Source organism: Suricata suricatta, chromosome 4 (assembly GCF_006229205.1).
Source record: "Suricata suricatta isolate VVHF042 chromosome 4, meerkat_22Aug2017_6uvM2_HiC, whole genome shotgun sequence".
Lineage (NCBI taxonomy): Eukaryota > Metazoa > Chordata > Mammalia > Carnivora > Herpestidae > Suricata > Suricata suricatta.
In genome coordinates, this window is record NC_043703.1 from 95,248,475 (window position 1) to 95,275,198 (window position 26,724).

General features: G+C 40.3%; 1 protein-coding gene across 3 annotated transcripts in view; it reads right to left on the reverse strand.

Annotated features, from left to right (window-relative positions):
- Positions 1-26,724, reverse strand: part of FSHR (follicle stimulating hormone receptor) — a 167,072-nt gene that overhangs the window by 18,383 nt on the left and 121,965 nt on the right. For 2 of the 3 annotated variants that reach the window (XM_029936223.1, XM_029936222.1), the window contains 2 exons: positions 6,030-6,101; positions 4,785-4,862 (listed from right to left, as the gene is read on the reverse strand). In XM_029936223.1, coding sequence (XP_029792083.1) covers positions 4,785-4,862; positions 6,030-6,101 — 150 coding nt within the window. The remainder of the gene's footprint in view (positions 1-4,784; positions 4,863-6,029; positions 6,102-26,724) is intronic. The other variant, XM_029936224.1, reaches the window with a different exon arrangement.

Sequence of the window (26,724 nt, forward strand, 5' to 3'; positions counted from 1 at the left end):
TGCAAACAATACAGGGGGTTTCATAATTGGAAGCACTGGGGCAATGTCAGACATTGCAGGTTATTGGCATAAATAAAATGCCACCCTTAAAGCTCAGGGACAGAAGTGGGAGGGAGGCTCATGTATCAGTGTATAACCTTAGGTGATTGAAGTTTGTATAATGCGAATGTATTACTTATTCAGAGAAAAATAATTTTGAAAAGACACGTAGGCCTAATACCTGGATCCTGTAAGGTCTTTGCACACATCATTAGTAAGCAGACGCAGTGCCATGGGGGGATAAGACAAAGATCTTTGCCATCCTGCAGGACTAGAGTCATACCATTATTGGACAAGTGTTTGTAAGACAAAGAACATTTTGTATCCCCTTTCTCTAAGACCTTATGCCTCTCACCCATGCTCATCCACAGCAGCAGGCCTGGCTGTCATCAAAAAGTGATCTAATTAAGCTGTCAGACAACCTGAACGTATCCTGTGACCCATAGGGACCTGGTTATTGGAGGTTTGTGGAGGTGGCTCTGGGTTAAGCCAGAAAGGAAGAGAAATCAATTACAGAGACTGTGGGCTGTGGCAGGGCACAGCACTGTGAGTGGGAACAGGAGGGGCTCTGCAGTTGATGGGGGCTGGATGTGGAAATCACCCTGAGTGTGCAAAGGACAGTGAGCAGGTTTGCCTGGATAGGGAAGCCCAAGGACACCTTGGGCTGACAGCGCTGCAGTGCTGTGCTCCTGGATGGATCTGAAAACAAAAACAAAATCAAGGTCGGGGGAGCTTAGCCTGAGGAGCATTTGACTACCTGTTCTTGATTTGCTGTCAGGTTCTTTTCCCTGTCAGGCTCAGTGGGTTTACAAATAACAGTGTTTGAAAAACTGAGCCGGAGAGGCTCCTGCATGTTCAGAACTCTATTTTCTCGTCTGCAATGGGTAACTAGAAACACTTAAAATCACAGGTCAGCAACAGCATGTTGTTGTCCTTTCTCCTGAAAACCAGTTCACCTTAAAGCAAAAATCCAGACAGGAACCGGGTAAATCTTTTTAAAGTATTAGGAACCAATTGGTGAGTTCTGATGGCCAAAAAGTGGCTATACACCCCCACTCCCCACTTACCTTGCCACTACCTGCCTGCACCCCAGCTATCCAGCTTCCTGACTGCTTTGTCAGCCTGTTTCCAGGTAGGGAATTGCTGGAGCAGCTGCGCCTAGCCTGTGGGATGTAGATCCCTGGGATTTTGGATCAAACAGAGGAGATGAGAAAACTTTATCTGTAAAGGGCCAGGCAGTACATTTTAGGTTTTGTGGGCCAAGATGCAAAATGGAGGATATTACATAGATACTTTATATAGGTACTCATAAAACACTGTCAACAAATGCTTTGGCCAAATTTAAAATCTAATAATAGAGTAGAAAATGTTTTGTAATAGAAGTCTATTGAAAAGAATGGCTTTTGTATTTTCTCTTCTTTTCCTTTCTTTCTTTCTTCATGAGCAGGATACCATCTTGCTTAACTTAGGTTCAATGGTAGCGTTCCCTGCCACCAAAATGTTCACGTGTAAAAACCTGTACTAATTAATGGTCCAGGTTCAGCTGACCCTTCATCTAACACAAGAGGTGTGTAAATCCATATGGGCTCCACCTCTTTTTCTGTAGACTAGATGGTATTTTATGTACATAAATTTCCTGCAAATAGATTTTGTTATGATTACACATAATAGAGGCTGATTTAGAAGAATTACTATATTCAAAGTAACCCTTTGTTTTTATGGATTTTTCTCAATCAACAGGTACCATCATATGGGGAGAGGGTAGAATTTTTTCTTTACACCAAAACCAAATGATGTCCACAACCTCTGCCCTGGAATTTACATTAGGCTGTAGTACTCAAATACAAAGAGAAGCTGACATTTATGAGGTCTAACTCTTAGCCTCTTAAGAGATACAGTGCTGGTTTTAAAACCTGATGAGGACGACGACAAGGACAACCTGGGCAGCATATTATCTAAAAAAAAAACTGGATCATGGTTTTCTTGAGTTATTATGAATAGGTGGCCTTAGTAAAGGCTCGTCTCCAGAAGCAGAAAGTGCCCTCTAAAAAGTGAAGGTACTGGGGGTGAGCTGGCCTATTAAAGCTCACTGGGGTAGACAAGAGAGATGGAGGCCAGTTGAGGAAGGGAGGAAATGCATAGGGAGTGAGCCTCTCTTATAGCTGGGATGTGGTGGGAGCTCATAGACATGTGAACTCATTTTATCTTTTCCTCGAATTTAAAGCCATTCTTCTAGTTGGCCATCTCTAGGTGTTTTCATTCAGACCCTCTGGTTGCAGGATGGGGGTGGGGAAGGGCTCAGAGACCTCAACATGGTGAACTGTTATCACTCATTTTCCTCTGAGTCACTAGCTAAGTATCTGATAACCCTTCATTATTGGGTTGTTTGAAAAAAAAAAGTGTGTGTGTGTGTGTGTGTGTGTGTGTGTGTGTGTGTGTGTGATATTTATGTGTACTGTATATGTATGATAAATGTATTTCTAGAACAGGGCCTCAGGATTTTGAAAACTGCCAGTGCATAGAAAATGTTATCAGTCCTCAGTACTGTTTTGGCGTGCTTCCTTTTCCGGATATTCCTGGTGGGAGAAAATGCCCCTGCATCCAGATGTAGCACCCAAACTAAGATCAACTGTAGTGTGAAGCTGTGTTGAGTATGGATTTTCCGATGCTACTGTCTATGGATTAAGGACCATCTGAGGTCAAGAATAGATTTTGTCTATATAGATTTCTAATAGAGTTTGTCATGTAGAGAGATGTCTGAGAAGTATTGACTCTTAAGAAAACTATCCTCTCTGGGAGAATATGTTCTAGGTTTCTGGGGAACCACATAATGTCCATGAACAGAAGTCAGGAGAGAACAGCCATGATCTGCACATTATTTGTGTAGTTTCAGGTTTGTGAGGCTCATGTCTTACACAATGGCATATTTTATGTTCTTATTTCCTCAGGTTCCTTGCCTACACTTGGTGAGAGGTAAGACCTTTTTAGGTCAGGATTCTTAGCCTTCTCTTCTGCCTTAGGTTCTGGACATAATGTGTGCCAAAGTAGAAAATACTGGATATCAGCACACTCCCACTTAACAATATTTTATAAAAATATATCATTAATAGATTTGCCAAATGATAACATCATGTGACTTTGAATCACTGGATTTAAACATGACACCTGTGTTTAGAGCAGAATTTGAAGAAGCATAGATACCCAGGTACAACTGGTGACATCTCTAGTCTCCTTCCATAATGTAGCCTGGCAATCCGTTCACTGTTATTTGTGCTCTAATCCACCAGGCTGATGTTACTCAGGTACTTGTTATTTCTCCCCAAACTCTATCTTCCTTAGTCCTTCGTTTTTTAATCTTCATATCCTTGATGATTGTTGCCTCTGCTTACCTTTGCCTGGCTACATCTCACTTACTGTTATTCTTAGACACAACACCATTCCCTCATTAAACTGTTTTCTTAACCCTCACATCACGGGCTGGTCAGAATAAATTAATGCTTCACTCTTAGAATCATTGCTTTTATTTTGCACACTTTTCATTCTGTTCATATTTTAATTGATTTGCTTTCTCCTTTGCTCATATTTCCCACCCTCCGTCAACTATTCCAACACACGTGCACATAGTTCTGAATATCATCAGTGTATTAAATGCAAAGATGAGGCAGTACTCCTTAAAATTGTTGCTGTAATATTGTGTACTCTGAATACATGCCTTGAATTTTGTTTTTTCCTTCATACTTGCAATCCCTCCACTAGTCTCTTTGAAACATTTTCTATTGTTCTTTGTAATTAACTTACATCAAATGCAGTGCTTAGCTTTAATCTTCAATATGTCCTCATCTCTACTGTTTCTCTCCCCTCCGCTTTTGCTTTTTTGTACTTCTGAGTAGTCTCTGAATCACGTTGCTGCTTTGAAAATGACTAAAATTCTTCCTTGGCTGGAACTTCCCTTTTGTACACAATGGCATATTTTAAAGACAAACACACATATTGGTCTATTTCTTAAAAGTGCAATGATTTGTGAAATGGAAGAGTAAAATGCTCTCCTTACAGGTGTAATGGCAATTACCAGTTTCCTAAATGCCATTCTGTTGACCTCATGTCCATGGCTCCCACAAACTCTTGGGTGGGCTCCAGCTCTCTGTTGGCCATTTTGGGGAGTGGGTAAACTGCCAAATGGGCTCCTAATACAAAAGATTCACAGTAGTCCATTAATGGCACAGAGTGCATTTAAAAACATTCCCCAAAGTCAGAGGGAGTAACTCAGGCTCATTAAAAAAAAAAACAAAAAACATGATTGTTTCAAGGAAATGAGAAGTCATCTTATGCCCAGCATGGGGTTGAATAGAGCTGCCTGGCATGGTTATGAGAGAATATCTTGTGAATTCAGCCTCCTCCTTGATCTTTTTCTTTGGGCAACAAAAGCCTTGCCAGGCAATAACTAGCTTTATTGATGGATGAGTTCTTCTGTCCTTGAGACCAGATGTTACATCACAGGAGACCGTCATTCACAGAGCAATTTTAAATACTTGAATCGCACCACAGAATCATAAATTATTAACATGACTCCACGTTGTGATTCTGAACTGTAAAGATGGGAAATGAGAAGAAAATACTGAACCAGAGAGAAATTTAAATGGTGAAACGCCAAAGTTATCCAAACACAAAATGAGCATCCTATTAAGAGAAAGGTGATTAGATGAAAAACCAAATGTTGCTCCATTGGAGTTTTTTTCTTTACTTACAAAATCATACTTTCAAGACTCAGCCCCATGAAAGAATTTCTTTCAATTGTGTGGAGGTTTATATTATCTTGAATGTCTCTAGAAGAAAGAACAGGTACATTAGGTATTTATGCCAGCTCCACTCATGTAACCTTCCCACATTTGATTTTCTTGCCACGATGTGGTGTTTAGCTGAGGTAATGTTTAAATGGTTATTGTTCTGAAAGATGATGTGTTCAAAGTTAGGGAAACAAATGACATCTAATTTGTCTTCAGTATATCCGTTCTTAAAAGCAAAATTGCAGACGTGCAGTCTCTGGTCTCTGAACATTTTCTTAGTGAATTTCACTGTTAACGTTCTAATATATTCCTTTACTGTCCTTGCCCACTTAGTAGGACCACACTACCTTTCACCTCCAAACCAGACTTCTCCATTCACTATAGTTGGGACTTCATCTTCCTCCCTTCTCATTCCCCCTCTCACAGTCAGTAGACCTCCTTCTCTTCCCTTTGGGTCACAGGAAGAATTGTATCATTGATTTTTCTCTTCCTAAATGAAGGGATGGGCAAAGTCTCACTTTTTGGTTTGTGTCCCTCATCCTCCCATCAAGCTTGCCTGTTGGGTCAGATTTAACAAGTAAACTGAATGCAGAAGTGGTAAACTGCTTAGAACAAGATGAGAAGTGTTGATTTTCTTTTTCTCTCCCTTACTCTCTTTCTTATTCACTTTGTCCTTAGCTCCTTAGGCCCCTTCCCTACCATTTCCTTTTGGCCAGATTCTTAAAACTGTGCTATTGAAAATACACTTGCATTACACACTGCCTTGTTTTCCTCTTCTTTAAAAATACAGATGTCTTGGGAAAAGGCAAATAGATTATCTTGCTGACAGTGTGAATTTGTCAGGTGGTTTCTTTATGCCTAGTGTAGGAGGAGACTTCTAGAGGGAAGAGGTGAGGGTGGGAGAAGACGGGGGTGGTGGGGCAGTTGCAGCACGAAGGGCATATAACGCACTAAATAGTGAAGAAAGTAGAGACTGCTTGGTTTGCTACAATCTGCTTCTGTTGATAATGTTCTTATTGAAGAGCCTGCTGTCTCCAAACTAAGCTGAGCTGGATTTCAGATAAAACCAAGGTTGCTTGCTCTTTTGCCTTCCTACCTCTGCTCACCCCAAGTGACATATTGGGAGGATCTAGGCTAAGCAATACAGGCCCAGGGGCTGTTGGGCAAGCATCTATTGATTAGGTAAAAACTCAAGGAAAAACTTACAGTAGAACCTTTTGGAGAGATTGAATCTTGTGAACAGCTGGCAAGTGCTTAATACCTGTGTTGGATATTAACCTAGAGAGAGACAAAATGAGAGTGAGGGAAAAGTAAACCTGGCATATCTTAACAATTGCTAAGGTATGAGCTTTCCAAATTGAAAATAACAATTTTGAGCTATCAGAAAAACCTACCAGCAAATCCCATAATATACTTGACTCATGCTTAAGTTTTCTATTTGAAGGTTGTCACCAAGGGCTAGCAAGGTATTGATTCCTTCAAGAAAATAAACTTCTGCGTAAGGCACAAAGGGGCTAGTATGCCACATGCACAATGCTTTTTGTTTTTTAAGATAACATAATCAAAAAGCAACTTGTAACTAGATAACAAAATGTTCTAAATCACCCTCTGTTTCCCATCTTTGCATACTCTTTGAAGAATTGTCCCCAGTCCAAATAATTGTGTTGAGATAAGAACATAAGGTTCTGTGCGCTTTGATGGAAGTATGCATGTAACCTAAATGGGGTCAGTCAGACTGTGTCCTGGAAAGTGGCTGGAGGTTGGTTAGAGCTGAGTCCACTGGTGCCATCACCCTTAAAGAGATAGCCCATACATTTCTGTAGCTGAAATATCCAGACTATAACGGATCCTTCCTGGGGCCTGCTTATCTTAGCCTGGATTCTGCAGGAGGCAAGGCTTGAGAAGCTTGGTCTGTAGATAGTATTTGATAATGAATACAAAGATAAGTTGTTGAGTTGGCCACCGCTACTGGTTACTGATCCTTAATGCCAGGCACTTGATTTAGGAAATTTTCAAAATGGATCTGAGAGATGTTGCTCTGAATTCGGGAGAAGGGTAAACATTGATTTATGGACTACTATTTCCTGTTGGTCAGATGTGTCTCCATGTGTTAAGTCCCCACTCTGATTTGCATGCCCTAGTATCTAGTGGGTTCCTGCACAGGACGGGAGACCCAAGATGGGAAGTGAGAGATATACAAGACTAGGCTAGGTGCTGTCCAGTTGTACCTGCATTAAGCTGGTTGAAATTTTAGTGGATCGGCTGCCATAGCAGTGGTGAAGATTTTGAAGTGACATGTGAGAGTTGTTTGACATCCTGTTGCTCAGCATTTCTGTCTCTCTTGTGAGTTACTCTGAATCCTTCTCATACCTCCTCATCACCATTTTTCTTTGCTGTGTTTGGCTGACCTAAGCCAGAGTTACTCTTGGTCATTTGCAGTGTAAAGAGTCTTCACCATGAAGGATCATGTGTCCTTTGGGGTTTAAGATTCTAGAGTAGACTTTGGTATCTTGTTCTTTGCTTCTGTATTCAATGAGTCAGTGAATTCTACCTATGGGTTCTGTAATGGTTCTCAGATGTTTGTGCCCTCTTGGTTCTCAGTGATTCATGTAAAATCCATCTTCATCAATTCTTTTGATTATTTCAACAGTAAAGGGGCCTTCTTTGTTTTGATCAGTTTCTGTTCCTATGATTTTGCCTCTGTGAAAATATTCTATCAGTGCAATTATGTATTATGCAACTTTTTGAATCTGGCTTCTTTCATACTGTATAATACATCTGATATTCTTTGATCATGTTTTGTTTATCAATAGTACATTGTTTTTTATTGCTGAGTAGTATTCCATTGTAAGGATGTACCACAGTTGATCCACTTATCAGTTGAAGGACATATATGTTGCTTTCAGTTTTTATGATAGTTAAAAAACTGCTTTAGACATTGGTGGTGGTGGTGGTGGGGTTTGTTTGTAGGTGTGTGCACACACATGTGAGAGGGAGTTAGAAAAAGAATGTTTTTCTTTATCTTGGATAAATACCTAGGAGTAGGATTGCTGAGTTGTATGGTAAGTATATGTTTAGCTTCATGAGAATCTGCCAAACTGTTTTCCAAAGTGGCTGTACCATTTATGCATTGCCATTAGCAGTGAATGAGAGGTCTAGTTGTTCCACATCCTTTGGTTATGTTAAAATATATTCTCAGAATATTAAAGTAATACATGTTTAGTGTGGAAATTATGGAAGATATAGAAACATTTAGAGAAGAAAGCAAAAATCACCTCTATTTTGATGACACAGAGAGTTCTTGACAACATTGAGAGTTTAATGTTTGTACCAAAACAAACGGCTTTCATAGACGCTTTCCATAATCTGAGATTCTACGCATTCTACCGGAAACATTGCCATAAATAAGAATCTACTAGCTTGACATAGTCCTGTTGCACTTTTTAAATTTAATCATATCCAGCCATCTACTATTTTTAGATCTCCTGTATCTATGCAGTAATCCCTTAATGAGCTATCAAAGCAAGGACCATATTTAATAGTCTGACAATCTATGCAACTATGTGCAGATTTGGAATGTAGTATGTGCTCATAAAATATTGAGATAATAGGTTGATGTTTCTAAAACATTTCTTGAATCTGTCACTGGGAATGTATAAAAATCCTTATTCACTTAATTTACTTGTCTAGTATCACTGCTACCTGGGGTAATTAATCTCAATCAGAGGCAAGGAAGTCTTCAGGCCAAAAATTGGTAGACCTATATGCCAACTCTGTCATGAACCAGATACAACCCATTTCATCTCTTCAGACTGGAAAGGATGTGGAGTTTGTGGATATCAAGGTAGACATTCTATTGGACACCTCTGTGCCCTGCTTCATGTTCTCTTGGTCCATCTTTTACTTTAGCTGTTACTATAGCAACTAGCTACATACAGACTTAACTTGGCAGGTATTGGTTGCAGCTATACTGATTGTCTCATTTTCTGCCCTGGGCTTTTCTGCCACCTATGAAAGGAAGACACTTAAAGGAATCTTTTCTACCATTTGGAGATGTGTGAAATTAGGAGGTGCAAGGGAGTCAGTACCCCATAGGGCAACTTTTGACTAGAGGTGAGCTCCTCTCCTCCATTCTTTGGGTGAAGAATTCTGAATATATTCTATATGACACTTAGGAGGGACTCTAGCATGATTGAACCCCAGTTTTCTGGTGGTGATGAGCTGATAATACATTCCTAAGTTGGCTTCCCTTCTTTATTATCTTCTCCTTAGTCATCCAATCCCTTTCACTGGGTTTGGGTATAAAAATAAATTATTTGCATGTAAGTTCTTCCTCAGACCTGTTTTAGAGAACCTAGGCTAAGACAAATATCAACTTAGACTGAATCTCACATTTACATAGATTCCCTCATCTACTCCAAATCTGTCTCTTCTTGCAGCCTAACCCTGTTTCTCTGCCTTTACTGTAAAGTTTCTAGAAAGAGTTGTCTACATCTGTTGTCTTTATTTTCTTTTATTCCATTCCTTTTCCACCTGCTCCAAGATTTTTCATGCTGCATCTCTCAACCAAAATTATTTTGTCATGCATCAAATGCACAAATCTACAACTAATAAACCTAATTAGCAATTTAAATTCTCATTTTTAAAAACATCTTTCAGGAGAGTTCAATACTCTTTGCCAATATTTCTTTCCTATTAGCTTTTGCCATTTTGCACTCCTTTGTGGTTCTTCCTTTTAATTCTTTTTATTTCTGACTCCCCTTTCTCCAGCTTTACTCTGAGCCCTTTGCCTTTTTTCTCTATAATCTTGCTGGAAAGATGTCATTTATCATGGCTTTAAGTACTGTCAATATGGTGACAACTCAGATTCATACTTGACTTCTGGCTGTTATAGTCTGTCTCTAATTAGAGTTTACTTTATATATTCTTCAGAATATCTCATTGGCATAGCAAGCTAAATTTGTTCCCTCATCACCCCCACCAAACTGTTACTCCTCAATTCTTCCTCATAAGCGACACTACCATCTATCATTTGTTGGTTACACATGTGACCATTAAACTTCCCTTCTTCACTAGCCAGCATCAATACATCTCAAAGTCCTCTTAGAGTTCATTTCCAAGAGTTCATTTCTTGATTCCATACAATTACTTCTGACAATACTGATACCATTCTAGAACAAGCCACCATTATCTTTCCTCTAGGTCTCTGCCATATATCGCCCATGTATGTAATCTTGTTGTTTTCTTTATTTTTAAAATTTTTTAAAATTATTTTTAAGTAGTTTATTGTCAAATAGTTTCCATACAACACCCAGTGCTCTTCCCCACAAGTGCCCTCCTCCATCACCTCCACCTCTTTCCCCCCCTCCCCCTTCAGTCCTCAGTTTGTTTTCAGTATTCAATAGCCTCTCAAGTTTTGTGTCCCTCTCTCTCCCCAACTCTCTTTCCTTCTTCCCCTCCCCTTGGTTTGTCTTTTTCTTTAAAAAAATTTTTTTAATGTTTTTAATTTATTTTTGAGAGATAGAGACAGCACGATTAGGGAAGGGTCAGAGAGAGAGGAGGAGACACAGAATCTGAAGACAGGCTCCAGGCTCTGAGCTAGCTGTCAACACAGAGCCTGACGTGGGGCCCAAGCCCATGAACTGTGAGATCATGACCTGAGCCAAAGTCAGATAACTGACTAAGTCACCCAGGTGCCCCAATTTTGTCTTTTTCTAACCCATTCTCCATACAGCATCCAGAGCATTCTTTTAAAAAAATGTAAATTAAATTGCTATCATCATCTACTTTTCTTTAGTTCTTTCCCATGATACAATTTACACTTCTTACTGCCTACGCTTGGACCTTATCTGATGCTATCCTTCCATTATACTTCAGCACCAGTAGCTTTCACTCAGTTACTCAGATAGACTAAATTCATCCCTGTTCCCAGGAATTTGCCCATGTTTTATATGGAAGGCTAACCACCCAGTCCTTTCTTGGTCCACCTCAACTTACCCTTCAGGGCTCAGTTACAAATGTCATTTTCTCAGTGAAGGGCTCCCTGATGGCTGATCTAAATTAAAGCCCTGATTTATTCTTAGCATAATCATGTCTTGTTTAGAACTTTTCCTTTTCTGCACCCTTCAAAATTCTAAAATATATATCTTGTATTTGTTTATTCAATATCCACTTCTTCAACTAGATTGTGAATGACGTGAGCACAGAAATCATGTTTTCCCTGAAAAAAACAATGTTGGCACAGTGGTTGGCACATAGAATGTGCTTGACATTTATCAGGCCAGGCAATGTGCTATGTGTTGTCAAGAGATGTGCACTAAAAAGGAATCATTCACTACCTGTGTTCATTACACCTAATGGATTTGACATTATATGGATAGCAACCTGGATCTCTCTCTAAATGAATGAGTAGGACTTGTACAAAATCGAAGGAGGGAAGAATTTGATTGTCAATGAGAATGGTACATTATTTGATATCTAGCATGAGCTTCCAAAGCCCCAATACTTAAGGGATATGTATAAATGTCTATAGTTTCACATGGAAATCTTTGGCTTCTATAGAAAACACACAGCAAAATGGCTAAAATTATTCCAGTAGTGCTAAGTTTAAGACTCTTAAGAAGATCTAGTGACCATCAAGTGAGATGGATTATTGGTGATAACTCTATAGTTAAGACTCTCCATAACCCCAAGATAACTTAGGAAATGGAGTTCGGATGAACACTTAGTTTTCAATTCATTTTTCTTCTCTGATCAATAAATTCATGTCTGATGGAGGCTGGAAGTGGGTAATCACCTACAAACTCTTATGTCTCAATGGGTTTGCTTTGGTCAAATGACTGTTAGCTGCAAAATTATTTTGATTCACTCAGCTGTAGTTTATCTTCAAAAACACATAAAGGCCTGAGGGTAAAATGTCAGCAAATTTATGTTCTGCAAAAAGATCTTCTAAAGAAAAGCTTATAGTTCTCCTTTCTCAACAGCCAACTTCACATTCTGAGCTCGTGTTAACACCTCTCATGCCCAACTATCCCTATCTTGGTGTTACAGTACTGAAGGTGGGCACTGCTTCTGTTGGGGTGAACTTAATGAGATCCCTTCTATTGCTGAAAATCATTCCAACTATATGCTTCCATGTAAGAATATACTTGGCTTTCAGTACATGTGCTGCCAAAGCAAGGATTACACTTGCCTTTTATGAACAGGTGACCCCAAAACTCTCAGACTAATTATTGAAAATATCAGTTGTGCTTGTATTAATCTCCAGGTGTGCTGGTGAGTTGTTAACTCTTAAGTTGTGTGTGTTCTTAGTTGTATTGCATTGGAAAATATGCCTTTCTTCCATACAATCTCCATCCCATCAAAGAGTGGACGCCAAAGACCATCTCTTGGTTCCAGAAAGCTTGCAGGTGAAATGAGGAGTTCAGACTAGTCTAGATGAAATGCCCAGACTGGTCTAGTGCTAAACTGTATGTTATTTATTGAGTGTATTAAGAGTTCAGAGAAGGGGAGAGCAATGTGATTTGGAACAGTCATGGAGGACTGAAAGAGGATACAAGACTTAAGGACTCTCTGAGAAGAGGTGGCCCATGTTTTCACAATCCCGTAACACTGGAACTTAATAGTGGTGGCCAGGACAAACCAGTTGCTTGTTGAGACTGAACTGCATAACCCAATGAACTGAGAAAAGTCAGGAAGGAAAGATCCTTTCTATCACACATGCTAACCACTAATGCAATTCTTCTTCATTGTTCCACCCAAATCCTCCATGGAAGGGAATGATCAATTCTGCAACTGTGTGAATCAGCTCCTTTAATTTGTGAACTGAGGCCAAAACAGAGTTCATGCCAGGGACTGGATGGCTCATTGAAATGCTTCAGGCAAATTTGATTTAGGAATGGTTTGTTACCGATGCTGTGTTCATGTTAGGGGTCTATAATTTTTGCCGAAGCACATTTCCTAGAAGCTAATGCTGAACTCCTTTTCCTACCTTCTAATTGGTTTCCCATGATAAGGAATTTATTCACACCTAATTTGAGTCCTTTTTTACTTTTCGCATTTTTAATTATATTCTTTAGACTCTTAGATAAAGTGAACTTTTTCCTTCTGATCACTCTGGGAGAAGATGGTTATCCAATGACAGATAAGGAGGAGAGTGGACTGTGCTTAATTAATACATGAAAAGACTTCTTACCCTGGGCTTGCTGATATTGAGATTTCTATTAACTGCAGATCCTTATCAATTGGGAATTTGCGTCTTTACATATGCCACCATAAAAGAAGCTAACATGTGCTTTCTTAATCACTAAATAAAGATCGGTTAGGTATAGAATCCCACAATCTTGGAGATAGTTGGCAGTGTGTAAGAAGCTGTGGTACAGTGAAAAGGGCCTTGTACTTATGATTATGGATCCTGGATTTGAGTTCCTTTCCTCTTACTAGCTGGGTGATTCTGAGTACTTAACTTGACTTTTCAGAGCCTCAGTTTCTTTGTGTACAACGACTTTGTGTAAAGAACTACATGAGACAGTGGAGAGCCCAGTTTCCTGCCTCAAAACTTCAAAACTGGGACCATTTAACTCCTATTCAGCTTAAACTCACCTCAGCCTCCATAGAAAACAGACTCCTTAGCAACCAGGAGTGGGTTGGTTGGGGGGTGGGGAGGGACAGTTTAATGAGCCCCAGGGCAGCATCTTAAAGAGCTCAGCCCTGTTAATGTGGCTGCATATTCTGTTTTGACCTAATATCTTGGCATAGAGCAAAGCTCTCTGATGCTAGAGGATCTGGGTTCAAGTTCTGCCTGTACTACTACTTAAGATGCGTGGCCTTAAGAGAGTTAGCTGAAGTGTCTAGGTCTCATCCTTCATCTTGTACCCAGGTACATGATAAGATGTACCTGACAGGAAACCTTAACACCATGTTCAGGCACTGTTATTGGTCATACTGCAGCCTTGCATTCCAGTTGCCCTGAGACCCTGCATGATTTCCAGGTTCTCCTAGGACCTGGACCATGTCTTGCTTTTTTCCAGTTCTCTTGGGCTAAAATGCCATTTCCACATCCAAGTCAATGTTGTCCCAATGGGGCTGCCATGATGCCAGAGTGGCCTGGTCTATTAGCTGCTGCCCAAGGTTCATGGTACTCTGTTGGAATACTTGGATCACAGCTATATTTCCCAAATTCTTCCCACTCCCTTTCTAATTTCCTTTAGCAATTTCTGATAAACCTGCCTGAATCAACCTTCTTGCCTGTCTGATTCTGTGTAGTTCCTGGGACCTGACTGTAATATCACCCAGAGGTTTGTTGGTCATCTCATGGAAAATTACTGCAAAGAGCTGACAAAATTGAAGACTTAGACATTCGTTAAAAAAAAAAAGATCCAAATTGGTTGATATTTTCTGTGATAACAAATAATCTCAGAAATAATGCTACAGAGCAGATATTTTTAAATTAGGCACATTTGATTTATCTTAAGAGAAGGGTGATGTATTAATAAACAGGAGGAAAACAATGCATTTGCAAGAAATCTGTGTTATGTAGAGACCATTTGGAAAAAATGGAAACAGTTGATTTATTGCTGAAAGTGATACATGTCATCATTAGTGAAAACTCGAGTATTACATATTTTAAAAATAAGGAAATGCAACTTTCTAACCTGTTAAGAGTTTTTTCATTGTGTTTTGAACACATTCACTGGAAATATAAAAATGCAGTATCTCCCAAGTAGTTTGTAAGAACATCTGGTTGACATTAAGGAAGAAAACTTACTGAATTTCAACATATTTGCTTAAAGTATAGGATAGAACCACTGAGTATGATGACTCAGGGAGTACAGCTATAGGCCTGTCTTCTGTTGAATCTACTTATTGTAATGATATTTTGTCCTCAGCTTTGACAGCCATTGAAATATGATATGTTAAGACCTGTTAGTTGATTTTTCCAGTGTTAAACTAAGGATTAAAAAATAATGAAGCACATCCTATGATATTGCTCTCTCTAAAATATTTTTACTATAATTAGCGAGAATAAGAGCAAAATAGGATTTTTGTGCCACATAAAATGTTGTCAAGATGTAACTGCAAAATCATATTATTTATTCATCTTTGTTTCATGCTCTAAAATATTTGTGTATATTTTGTAATGTATACATTAATACTGTAATTGTATGTACTGTATCATATTTCATAAAGTTACTTGGGATGTATACTCACATATTTGCTGATAGGATAAGGAATCAAGACCATATTGTTCAATATGCAGGACATTTTGCTTGGAAAGAGAAGCCTGTAATTCTGAAGGGCTGCCAGGTGTACATGGCAATAGATTTGTGCTGTGCTGCTCTAGAAAGTAGATATAGGATTAATAATACTAATGGTCAACATTTATTGAACATTTCCTATGCACCAGGCACCACACCAAGCACTTAACATTGATTGTTTTATTTATTCCTCTTCTCTACCTTAGGGGACAAGTATCATTACCATCCTCCTGTCATAATGGAGGAGGCTCAGCTAATAGAGGTCCAGTAACTTCCACAAAGCCACACATAAGGAGAGCAGAGCTAGTGGTTGAATCCACATCTTTCTAACTCTATAAAGTTTGTGCTATCACCATTACCTGGCTTAGCATAATGATAGATTGCCATGCATTATGAAAGTTGCCCACAAAAGAATGAATGGATTATATCAGTAAGCACTTGGTTCTTTGACTCAAAATAGGTTCAACTAAATGTATGGAAGGGTTTCTTCATGAGGGATGTGATATTTTAACTTATAACAAATATTTCATCTTTGTGCCCTTCTTGGTCCAGAAATTTTGGGTTGGTGAACATAGAGAGATTTGGGGAGAGTGGTGGGCATGGAAGCACTGAACCTTTTCCCTACATCTTGCTATTTGCATCTCTTCTACATGGCTCTTCCTGAGTTATGACCATTTATAATAAGCTGGTAATCTAGTAAGAAAAAAATCTTTTTGTGAGGTTCTATAAGCCACTCAAGAAAGTTAGCTGAACCCAAGGACGAATCATTGGAACTGCCAATCTATAGCTGGTGAGTCAGAAGCACAGGTGACAAACTGGACTTAGAGTTGACATCTGAAGTGGGGACAACCTTGTAGAATTGAGCCCTTAATCTGTGGGATCTAATGCTATCTCCAGGTAGATGGTGTCAGAATTGAATTGTGGGATACCTGGCAGATGTCTGAGAATTTTTTGGATATGTTGGATGGGGTGGGCTGGGGAAACATTCATGTTAGAATTGGGTATAGAATTGGAGGAGGAAGTTGAACTCTGTGACTTCTAGGATGCCTTCCATCTTAGAAACCTTGAGCATTTCTCTAGACACACTATTTACAGAAGATATACATGCTTTGTGTACAAAGGAAAGGCTCTGATGGTCAAAGAAATTTGGGAAATGCTGGATTAATAAAGTTAGGCAGTGTCTTTCCTAAAGTATTCTATGATCCTTTACCATATTATTCATTATAAATATCCAAGAGAAGAAAATAGTGTGCTGGCCTTCCCAAACACATTGATCTCGGACTCCTTCATTGTTAGAGTTACCTTCTGAGTTTGGTGTTTTCTCACTTAACCTTGGAAGCCCTGATAGAAGCTAAAATATTTACTCTGATTCTTGGGAGATGCTGTTAATATTTTGGATGTGGTTGGCAAACTGTTAGGCAGAGTATTCTATTAGCCAGCACCCTCCATTCCTCTCCCATGGTCTAAATCAGAAAGTTAATAGTACAAGAAATCATAACCACATTGGTGAGAGGGTGCATTGTGTCAATTGAACTTTGGCTCAACTTCTACTCTACGCTTGAGGCCTTTTAGGGTAGTCTTCTTTAGATTACCACCTTGAGAGGTAAGGTAAGATACTCTGAATAACTCCACTGCAAATCTACAGAATGTGTTAGGCACCTTAGATTCTTGCTTTTCTAGCCCTGTCATGTCTGGGTAGAAAAAAAAATCATGTTCTCTAATGGCAAATGGAATCAAGGGAACTAAATTGAAAGTAAATATTAGAGAAGTATCTTACTGAATGTAAAAAATTATAGTTTGTGATGGGTTATTGATCAGTTCTCACTGTTGATGTTTTTTGTGCTTTGAATTTAGAGCATGCTGTAGGATACCTTTGTAGGATACCTTAGCTAAGGCACATCTCAGTGTAACAGGATATTTGAATTGGTTTTGCCTGAGACACTGAGGAATTAGAGATGCTATGTTTTGGTTACATAGTTCTTAATGTCTCATGTAAGTTAGACAGAAAAACAGTGCAGAGACCTTGGGAGAGGGGTTTCTGTGGACAATTGTGAATATGCCCTTCCCATCCCCCCCACCATGAGGAAGTGTGGGTGCTTCCTGCTGTTTCACTTAGGTTGAGAAGGGGACCTGTTGAAGACCATGTGGCGGGTTTCATAGCACTCTCCTCGGGCTTGGGGGATACAGTGACCAGTGTTTGGCTTGGGCCAACCTAGAGGCCAGCTAAAGTGACAATAGAGCAGAGGATTGCTATTTGGGAAGTAACTGAAGTCCTAAGGGCTGGTTACACAGGTCACAATTCTGACCCAGCCTTCTCTCTTATGAAGGGAGGACTGGAAAAAAAAAAAAAAAAACCCAAACCCTTGCCTTACGTATGTGTAACACATATGGTTTACAAAACTTTTCATATTATCTCTTTTAACCTTACAGTGAGTTTCTGAGATGAGCATAATTATGATTCTTGTCTTACAGATAAGGGAAGCAGTGCTCACAGAGAGTAAAAAAAAAAAAATCCACTTCAATTTCTAGACTCAAACTAGAAAGAATCATAGTTGAAACTTAGCAGTTACCTTAACAAGTGTTAGGCAGCATTGTAAAGGCTTTACTGTATTGAAGTACTTTAGTCCTTCCCACATTCTAGGAAAAAGATACTACTACTAGCTTCATTTTATAGATAATTGACACTCTGGAAGCCTCAGTTTCCTGCACTTGTCTGCTAGAAAGTGCAAAAAATGGCATCTGAACTTGGGGTCTCTGGTTCCTAGGCCTTTCCTGTGATGTTCTTTCCATTATAGCTCATTGGCTACATAAGGATTTTTAAAAACCTAAAGATCTCTCTAGGTTAGATTCACTGCCAACAGAGCATTGCCAAGTGGCAACCTTTTGGGACCTTCTTGGATGCCAATATGAGAATAACTTTAATCAAACTACCGATTTGTGATAAGCAGTTACTTTTAAAATACATAGGGGAGTCACAAAAGTGTTAATATTTTTAAACAGTTTGCACACCCTTCCTCACAACCCAATTCTAACATTAATTATTCAGAAAGCTATTTCTTAGGTACACTTTGACTTAGCCTGAGTAGATGATCGCAAGTTCCAAATAGCAAACATTAATAAGGTGTTAGTGTTGTGCTCAGAACACTGAGTACATCATTTTGGCTTCATCCGTGCTCTACATGGTGGTGTGCTGGAATGTGGGATGAACTGGGTTGGAGTCAGACATTCCTTGCCTTGTTCTATCAAGTACGTAATCTCTGAGCTTCAAAATCCTCATTGTAAATTGGGGGAAATACGTGCATTCTGTTTTTGGAAGATTGGAGGATGAGATGGGTTGTGTGATCAAAATACCTAGTTTAGGACCTGCCGTATAGTGGATGCTCAATCAGTATCAGTTTCCCTGTTCCTGGGCCACAAGGAACAGTATCCTACAATATCCTAGTCATTTCTTAATCCCATTTTGTGAGTTTGGGCAATTCAGTCATCATCTGTGAGTCTCAAATTTGCCACCTGTGAATGGCACCATCAGAAAATGTCTCACAGGGCTTTTGTAAGACTACTCAACCAATATCAGTGCAAGTGTTTTCTAAATCATGATTCCTGTTGCACACCTTCGTATCATCCAGCAGGGCCATGTATAGTTAACAGGTCTTACATTTGTTGCTTCATTCAACTTTAAAAAGCAATTCCAAACTGTTTCTTTGTCTCCTGTTCTTGTCTTTTTTTTACAACAACCTTTAGAAGGAGAGAGGGATGTGATTTTTCTCTTTGTTGTACTTGAGGCCCAGAGGGCTACTTGCTTACAACTTCGCCCAGGAAGGACCAGGACTGGAACGTAGGTCTATGGCTCTCTTTTCCTGTCTTGCTGAGTGAATCTGTGTCCACATGGCTCCTGTGGTTTGTGTCTTATCTAGAGACCTTGCTGTGTGACACTTGTTAGGGGGCCTCCTGAATTACTCCCCATAGTCCCCCAAACATCCTGCTTTCTTCCTAGCACTGCTATCTTTGAAATCCAAACTGGTGAGGGAGGAGTTAGCCACCTCTTGACCTAAGTACTTTTTGCAGGGTGTTCACTAGGGGTGAGCTCATGATTCAGCCACAGCAGAACACTTTTTGTAATGTCTACTGGAGATGAATAGTCTTCCTTGGAGCATTTGTCACTTGAATGTTCACACTTTGTAATGCCCCAAGATAGCCATCTAAAAACAGCTGCTTCCCTTCCACTACACAAACAGAAAGGTTCAAACTCAGGCCTGCATTTTTTTTTAAAGGTCCAACTGTGTCACAACTCTGCCCTGCGGGGGGCCCAGAGATGAATTAAACACAGTCCTTGCTCTAGATTTTCTGACAGTAGAATCGGGTGATATCATCTCCCCTCCCTTCATTGTTCCCCAGCCTGAACCACCTGATCTGATGGTTGGTGAGTCCCCTGGGCATCATTCCTTCTGCACCCATACCTAGGGAAGAACTCCTCCCAGATAGACATGTCCAGAGTTTGGGAACAGCAGATCTATTCTGCTAGAACATGCATTTGTTCTTAGCTGAGAGCCTAAGAACAATATTGTGAAAGAGAAAGCAGATGAGATAAATGAGGGCAGCAAGGAAAAAAAAAAAATCTTCAAGTAGTAGAGGGAGGTGAGAACCAGGTGTGTGGGAGCTGCACAGCCAGCATCCTCTAAAAAGAAAAATCCATAGCTGAGCTGGGGATATAGCTGTGAAGATGACCTGGTCCCCACCTTGGAGTAGCACAGAATCTGGTAGTAACTAGAGTTCACTTGAGTGTCACCCTCCCTTCTAGTCACTGGCCTTCCTGCCCCTGCAGCCCACCACCCTCCTCAGCCTCCTCTGCTTATCCTGACTTCAGGGGATACTCCTGATCCTTAGGGACATTCCTGACTTAGCTCTCATTTCTTCACGTGTGGCCTCTCCCAGGGATAACTGCAAATCTGAAATGGTTTGCAAGAGACAAAAATACCTTTTAAACTTCCCAACATTGAGGCTGCAGTGATGGAAGAAGAGGCAGCAGTAGTACATTGTTCATGACAGTGGGACTTGGCCTGATGCCCTTTGGGTTTGCTCCTGCCCATTCCCGAGACAGACCCTCCCAAGGATCGGCCCCTCCCAAGCCGGCTGGAGTGGCTCCAGGTGCTGTCTGCCTCTTAAGCCTCACCCCCACTCCCATTGTCTCCAGACCTCTGCTGAGTCTGGCTGTGCTCATTTGTGAGGAAGTAAAGTGGCCGGGACTGTCCTTTAGTTCCCGGAGTGGAGTTTCTGCTCTTCTAATTGAAGACTAAATCTATAGCTGGTTTAAGTTCTTAATGAACCCAAAGGATCTCAGCATTTAAAAGCTCTCCTGGGGAAGAGGAGCCCTGATCTGAGATATGCAGGGTTCTGCAGCATGCTGTATTTTCCTATCTTGGAGAGAGAATTGCTCTTTCCATACAAAGCCGTTCATGCTGAGTCAGAATACACTGCACTGAGGATTAGCAGCCACACCTGGAGCTCCAGATTTGTGAAGATCACAGTTTGGACATCAAGCACTTGGGAGCTGGAAGAGATCTTTTAGGGGATGTAGAGTTCACTTTGCTCTTTTATTAACTTCTTGTAGCATATGTTATTATTTCCATTATCCAGATGAAGAGACAGAGACCTAAAAGGACCACTCATCACTGTCTGGGGGGAGTGGAAGTAATGCCAGCCCTGAAGAAATCAGGACTGAGCTTCACACAGCTCATCTGAGAACCGTTTCCCTCTGAACCCTTGTTAGATTTGTCTTTACAGCTGACTTTTGGTGATGATAGATGGGTCTTATTTAAAAATTAATATGGTGAGGACACACCTACCTAATGAGAGGGTGTATCCTATAACTATATAATTCAGAGACTCTGCAAGTGTGTGGAATATGGTTACCTAGATGCTATTGGAGTGGATTCTGTGGGACTGCTCTCTCTCTCTCTCTGAACCCTGCACACCTGGGAGTCTACCATTATTCCTTCTTGGGTTTCACATTGTCTTTTCTAGGCTCCTCTTTTAAAAATGGAAATACCCCTAGGAAGAACATCAGGACTGAAATCTTGAGGTACACTGATGGATCAAGTAGTTGTCTTATAGAAAACAACATAGTAAACAAATTAGAGGAATGAAGAGGGGAAGTGAGCAGTATGGACATTACCACGTGCATGATCAGGCCCTTGGAGGAAGTTCTTGCCCTTCTTGAGCTGACATTCTCAGGCTGAAATCTCATCCTGAACTTCAGTGTTTTAGGAGGAAAAGCTGATCATATTTTCCTAGCATTGACAACAGCAGGCAAAGTTGGCTCTGCTAGACAGATAACTGATAAAATAAGCAATTGTATAATTTCCATTGTGCCCAAATATTTTTGTAGTCATGACAACATCCTTAGATCCTTACAGCCCTGACAGCCAGGGACATGGCTAATAATTCCTTTCCAATAATCACCAGCCTCAGTGTAAGAGGACTTGTGGCCCTGTTGCAGGATGGTTCAGTGTGGGAGGTGCTGAGGGGGAGGCACAGGGGGAATGGAGGCTTTGGGGATTATTAGAGGTCAGGGGCAAAAAAAAAAAAAAAACCCCAAAAAACAAAAAAAACCCACTGCAGTCACTTGGGTCCATGTCTGACCTAGAGGCAATCATATACCAACAATCCTTTTTTGGAAATGTGTCTCCAGTTGAGCCCATTCCTCCAGGTGCTGGCATTACTGCCCCCAGGACTATAGCAGTTGCTCCTTAGCAGGTCTCTCTTGTGTGTATAATCTGTACCTGCCACTGGTCTGTCTACAGTTCAAATCATTGTCTTCTTGTCACTCTGCTGCTCAGAATCTCATAGCTTATTCTTTACTACTTACTGTAGTAGACTTGAACTCCCCTGCCTTAATTTCTTTTCATTAATCTTGCCAAATCCAATCTATGCTATCTTGTCTTTCCAAATTTAATTTTCCCTTAAGTTGTAGCTAAGGTCTTCATATCTCCTGAAGCTTTTTCTGACTACTCCAGCCCAAAGCTTCGGGTCAGTCCTCTCATATATGGCCAGTACCACAGCCCTACAGGTGTGTTGTTAGCAGGGATTAATACGTGCTAGCTAGCCTTTTCTTCACAAAAGACTGAACTCAGAGAGCTGTCCGTAGATGTCTCCTTTATCTCTCAAAAAGGCTATCTCCTCCATCTTTTTCAACCACCCTTTTTAAAACACTCTCTACTTAGACCGCTTTTTATCTGTTTATATCAACTAACACCACCTAACATTATTCAACATTGTCTCTTAAGCTAGAACATAAGTTCCACAAGGGCAGAGACATCCAAAGATGTCTTGGCATCATTTGCATACTCAACAACTACTACAAAGCTGAGAATATGATATGACCTCAATAAATGATTGTTGAATGATTGAATGAATGATTTTTTTTGTTTATTAGCCAATTCACATCCCAAAATGATGGAGGAGGGAAAGGGGGGCACCAATCCTTTCTACTATGTTATGTGGCTGCCATAACTTCTAAATATAAACCCTCACATAGTCTTTTTTTATATGAGTAGAGAGCCAAACATTGCTGAACACCACACATACTTCAATTCATCGAGACATTGTACATTTTTGTCAGAAGACTCCTGAAATCAGGGACCGCAGGCATGGCCAGATTCCTGCTGCAAAATGCACAGACTTGTGCTACACAGCCAACTTCTTGGATTGCTGTGAGGTTCAAGTAAAGAACGGCAAAAAGGGTTAAATTGTAAATCAACATAAAAATGGGAAGAATTATTCAGCCAGTTGGTAGTGTGAAGAACTGGAATTAGCTGTGATGAAGATAGCAAGTAATACTCTGGACCACAAGTATTTAAAACAAACATCAAAAGGAGGTGTCAAGAATTCTCTCCATTAGAACTCTGAAGGATAATACAGTTTTTTTTAAATTAATTAATTTATTTTTAAATTTTTTAATGTTTTTATTTTTGATACAGAGAGAGACAGAGCATGAGAGGGGGAGGGGGAGAGAGAGAAGGAGACTCAGAACCGGAAGCAGACAGCTGAGCTAGCTGTCAGCACAAAGCCTGACGCAGAGCTCGAACCCTCAAACGTGAGATCTGACCTGAGCCGAAGTTGGAGGCTTTAACCAACTGAGCCACCCAGGCACCCCAGGATAATACAGTTTTGATTTTTGGGAAGGACCTTTCTGGATATGTCAGGAGTTCAGGAAGAAGGATGCCTTCTTCTTTGAGAACATAAATGATGTATTTCCACATTGGAATGCTGGTTAGTGAATCTTTGCAAAAGAAAAGTGAAGGAGGCTTTCAAAAATTTTAGGAAACTTGGAGGGAGAAAAATTCCATCATCACTACTACTGTCGTATTGTCATCAAATTAATCCTTGCAACAATCTCAAAAGGTAGGTATTACTTTCTTTTCTTTAAGCAAAGGGAGAACTGTGGTACAAAGACCATGAAGTCTCTTAGATGGGCTTCTCTTAGCTAGAAAATGATAGGGTCAAGAATTTAATAAAAATTGCCAACATTTACTGAGAATTTTCTTAATGTCAGTCATTGTTGGGGGTAACTTATTTAATGCAATATAAAGGTGAAGATAGTGCTATTCCTGGTTTATAGAAAGGACGACTAGAGAAGTTAAGCCATTACCTAAGGTCACATCTAAGAAGAGCATGAGTCAAAACATGAGCCTAGACAGGTGGCGCTGGAGTCTATGTGCTCCTGCAGTACCGTGTACTGCTTCCTGAGTCCCTAGCCACTGTCCTTTGAGATGCCCAACATACGGTATGATTTTATAATCAGAGAAGCTACTTTCATTACCCTTACTAAATGAAATGAGAGAGGAATACAGAACAGAGAGGAGGAGACTGGGGGGAGGGATTGCTAGGGTGAGTCCCAGTGAGGACTCTCCTGGAATTACCTGCTAGAGAAAGCAGATGGTGTGGCTACTGCTAATGGGCATCCTAAGGGGGGGTCTAACAAGCCAGAATGTGAGAAGAAGATGGTTGTCAGTTGGGGAGGGGCCCCACTCAGCTGTGTGACGGATTTGCTAAGATGGAATTAGGGTTTATTGAGTAGTAAAGAACAACATCCAGCTGCCTGAGAATTACATTGACAGGATGCAAAGGCAAGAGAATATTGTGTAAACCTTATTTACAGATCAATAGATAATCTTTCATATACAAAAGGTCAGTTCCAGGAAGGCAGAGCAGTAAAGAAAGAAATATTGCCTGCAAATACAATATTGACTAAAAAAATGCACCCAGATGAATCCTTTGATATATATTCTTCTAGTCAAAGTGCATTTCTTTATTCATGAGTTTTTTTCCTAACCACTTTAGGTTCCTCAGTGAAGTATGAAGGCAGTGATGAAGAACACTGATTTCTAGTTGTCTTGAATTCTGTGCCATCAAATGATCAGCATGAAATGGAATCAATGCTGATAATTTCAAAACGTGTGTGTGTGTGTGTGTGTGTGTGTGTGTGTGCGCGCGTGCGCGCATGCGTGTGTGAATTAGAATGCTCAAGTCAAATGGAAACTCACCCCTAACCCCTTGTAATTTCCTGCTTTGGTGGCTGTGATGATGATAAACATTTATCCTGGCTTCAGGAAATAAACAACTATTCAATCCCACTGGTTCCCTCTGGATTCCTTCATCCATTTTGTTTCTTCTTTGCCTTTAAGCAAGTAGTTCATCATCCCAAAGAATATCTGAAATCGTTGCCATCCACCTCCACCTGGCTGCCGGATTGTGAGGCCATTTATGACAGATTCCCAGACACAAATAGGCATGGAAGGAGAAGGAAGCTTAACTGGGCTTTGTTTACATGATAGAATCTTTCAGATTAGGTGTCCAACTAATTTAGATACCTCATCAGTATGGAAAACTTTTCAAAGGGCCACAGTCTGAGCCTTGAATAGAATTATGCTGGTTAAGGGTGCCTGAGTGGCTCATTCAGTTAAGCGTCTAACTTCAGCTCAGGTCATGATCTCTTGGTTCATGAGTTTGAGCTCCACATTGAACTCTGTGCTGACAGCTCAGAGCCTAGAGCCTGCTTCAGATTCTGTGTCCCCTCTCTCTCTGTTCCTTCCCAAATCATGCTCTGTTTGTCTCTCAAAAATAAATAAAAACTTAAAAAAAATACTGCTGGTAGAAGTGCCTCTGGGGTTGTGGCTCCATTGCCTGGGTTATTGTGCACCACATCCGAAGGATGAATGTGCAGCTGGGTAAAGTCCACCCTTGTCAATTAGTCAAAAGGCTTAAGATGAACAACTCTTCCTCTCAACTTCCTGATGGAGAATGGCATGGTAGTGGCTGTGAAAGAATTTTATATGCTGTAGAGTTATATGTATTTTTTCAGAGTAATCAAGGAGGATCTTTTGGCAATGACACAATTCTTTCAGCTTGCTTACAAGTCTTTTCTTGCTGCACTGAGAAAGCAGGTTTCAAATGCCCTAAGAACAATAACCTCCTCTTAGGAAAGGAAGTGGCTGGAATCCACCACCTACAGCTTTGTCTAGACTTGATGGGGGGGGGGGCTGGGGTGGACTGGGGATTACTCAGCCCCTCAAAATGAGGAAACAACTTGGGTTTGATGACTCATGGCATAGCTTTTAGCCTCTTCCAGAGTCGAAGTCCTAGCTTGGACCCTCTATTTGGCCAAAGTTCCCTTTCCTCCACCTGAGGCTGTGTCTTCCATCCCCACATCCTCCCAAGTTCCTCCCCAGCTCTCACCCCCTAGAAGAAAGACTGAGGGTCCTTATTCATAAATGCGAATGGTGTTGACTACCAAGTGTGGGCCAGTATTGGGTCTAATTCTGGATTTCTTGATTTCAAACTTTGCAATGATTCTTCATCCCTTATTTACTTGCTCCCAACCCACCATTTTGGCTATTGTTCATGCCATTCCTATTAAGGGCTCTGGATTATGTATGTGAGGGAGAGGTTTTCTTCTTGGATCTATCTTCTGCAGGAATGCTTTTCATTACATGTATGTGAATGGCAGTTCCCCTGTCGATTCATTTGCATGACCTAAGGTGATTATATTTTGTTAGTGAAGACTCTGTGGACCCCATATACCACTCAGAGTTTTTCTAAGAGGAATGGGAGAGAAAGAAGGGAAGAAGGCAGTTGGGAGGGAAAGAAGAAAAGAGGAAGGAATGAAAGAACAGGCACTAATAATTTTATGTTTGTACAATTATTTATAGTTTGTATACTGAAAAATTACTTGAAAAATGTTTTTGACAGGCATAAAAATGTTTTTCACAAGCACCCTATTTACAGATATGGAAACTGAGGCTTAGAGAAGGTAATTGGCTATCTAGCTAACAAATCCAGTATGCCACCTGTAATCTAGTCCTTCTGCCATCATATGTAGTTTTTTCTTTTTTATACTGCTCCATGAAATAAAGGCATTTCCCAAACTTGTTTTTTTTTTTTTTTAAACTCAGGACAAACACTGTCAATTAAGAGCCAAAGGACTTGGTGGCCACCATAACCCCATTCAGTCCTTACTGGACTTTTCCTGAGGGTGGACTGGTAGTCTTTGGCTAGAAATAATCATCCTACAAAGTACTCAGTACATTTATTAATGTTTTTGAAGAGTTCATACTTTGAATAACATTTTCACATATAAATCTCACTTG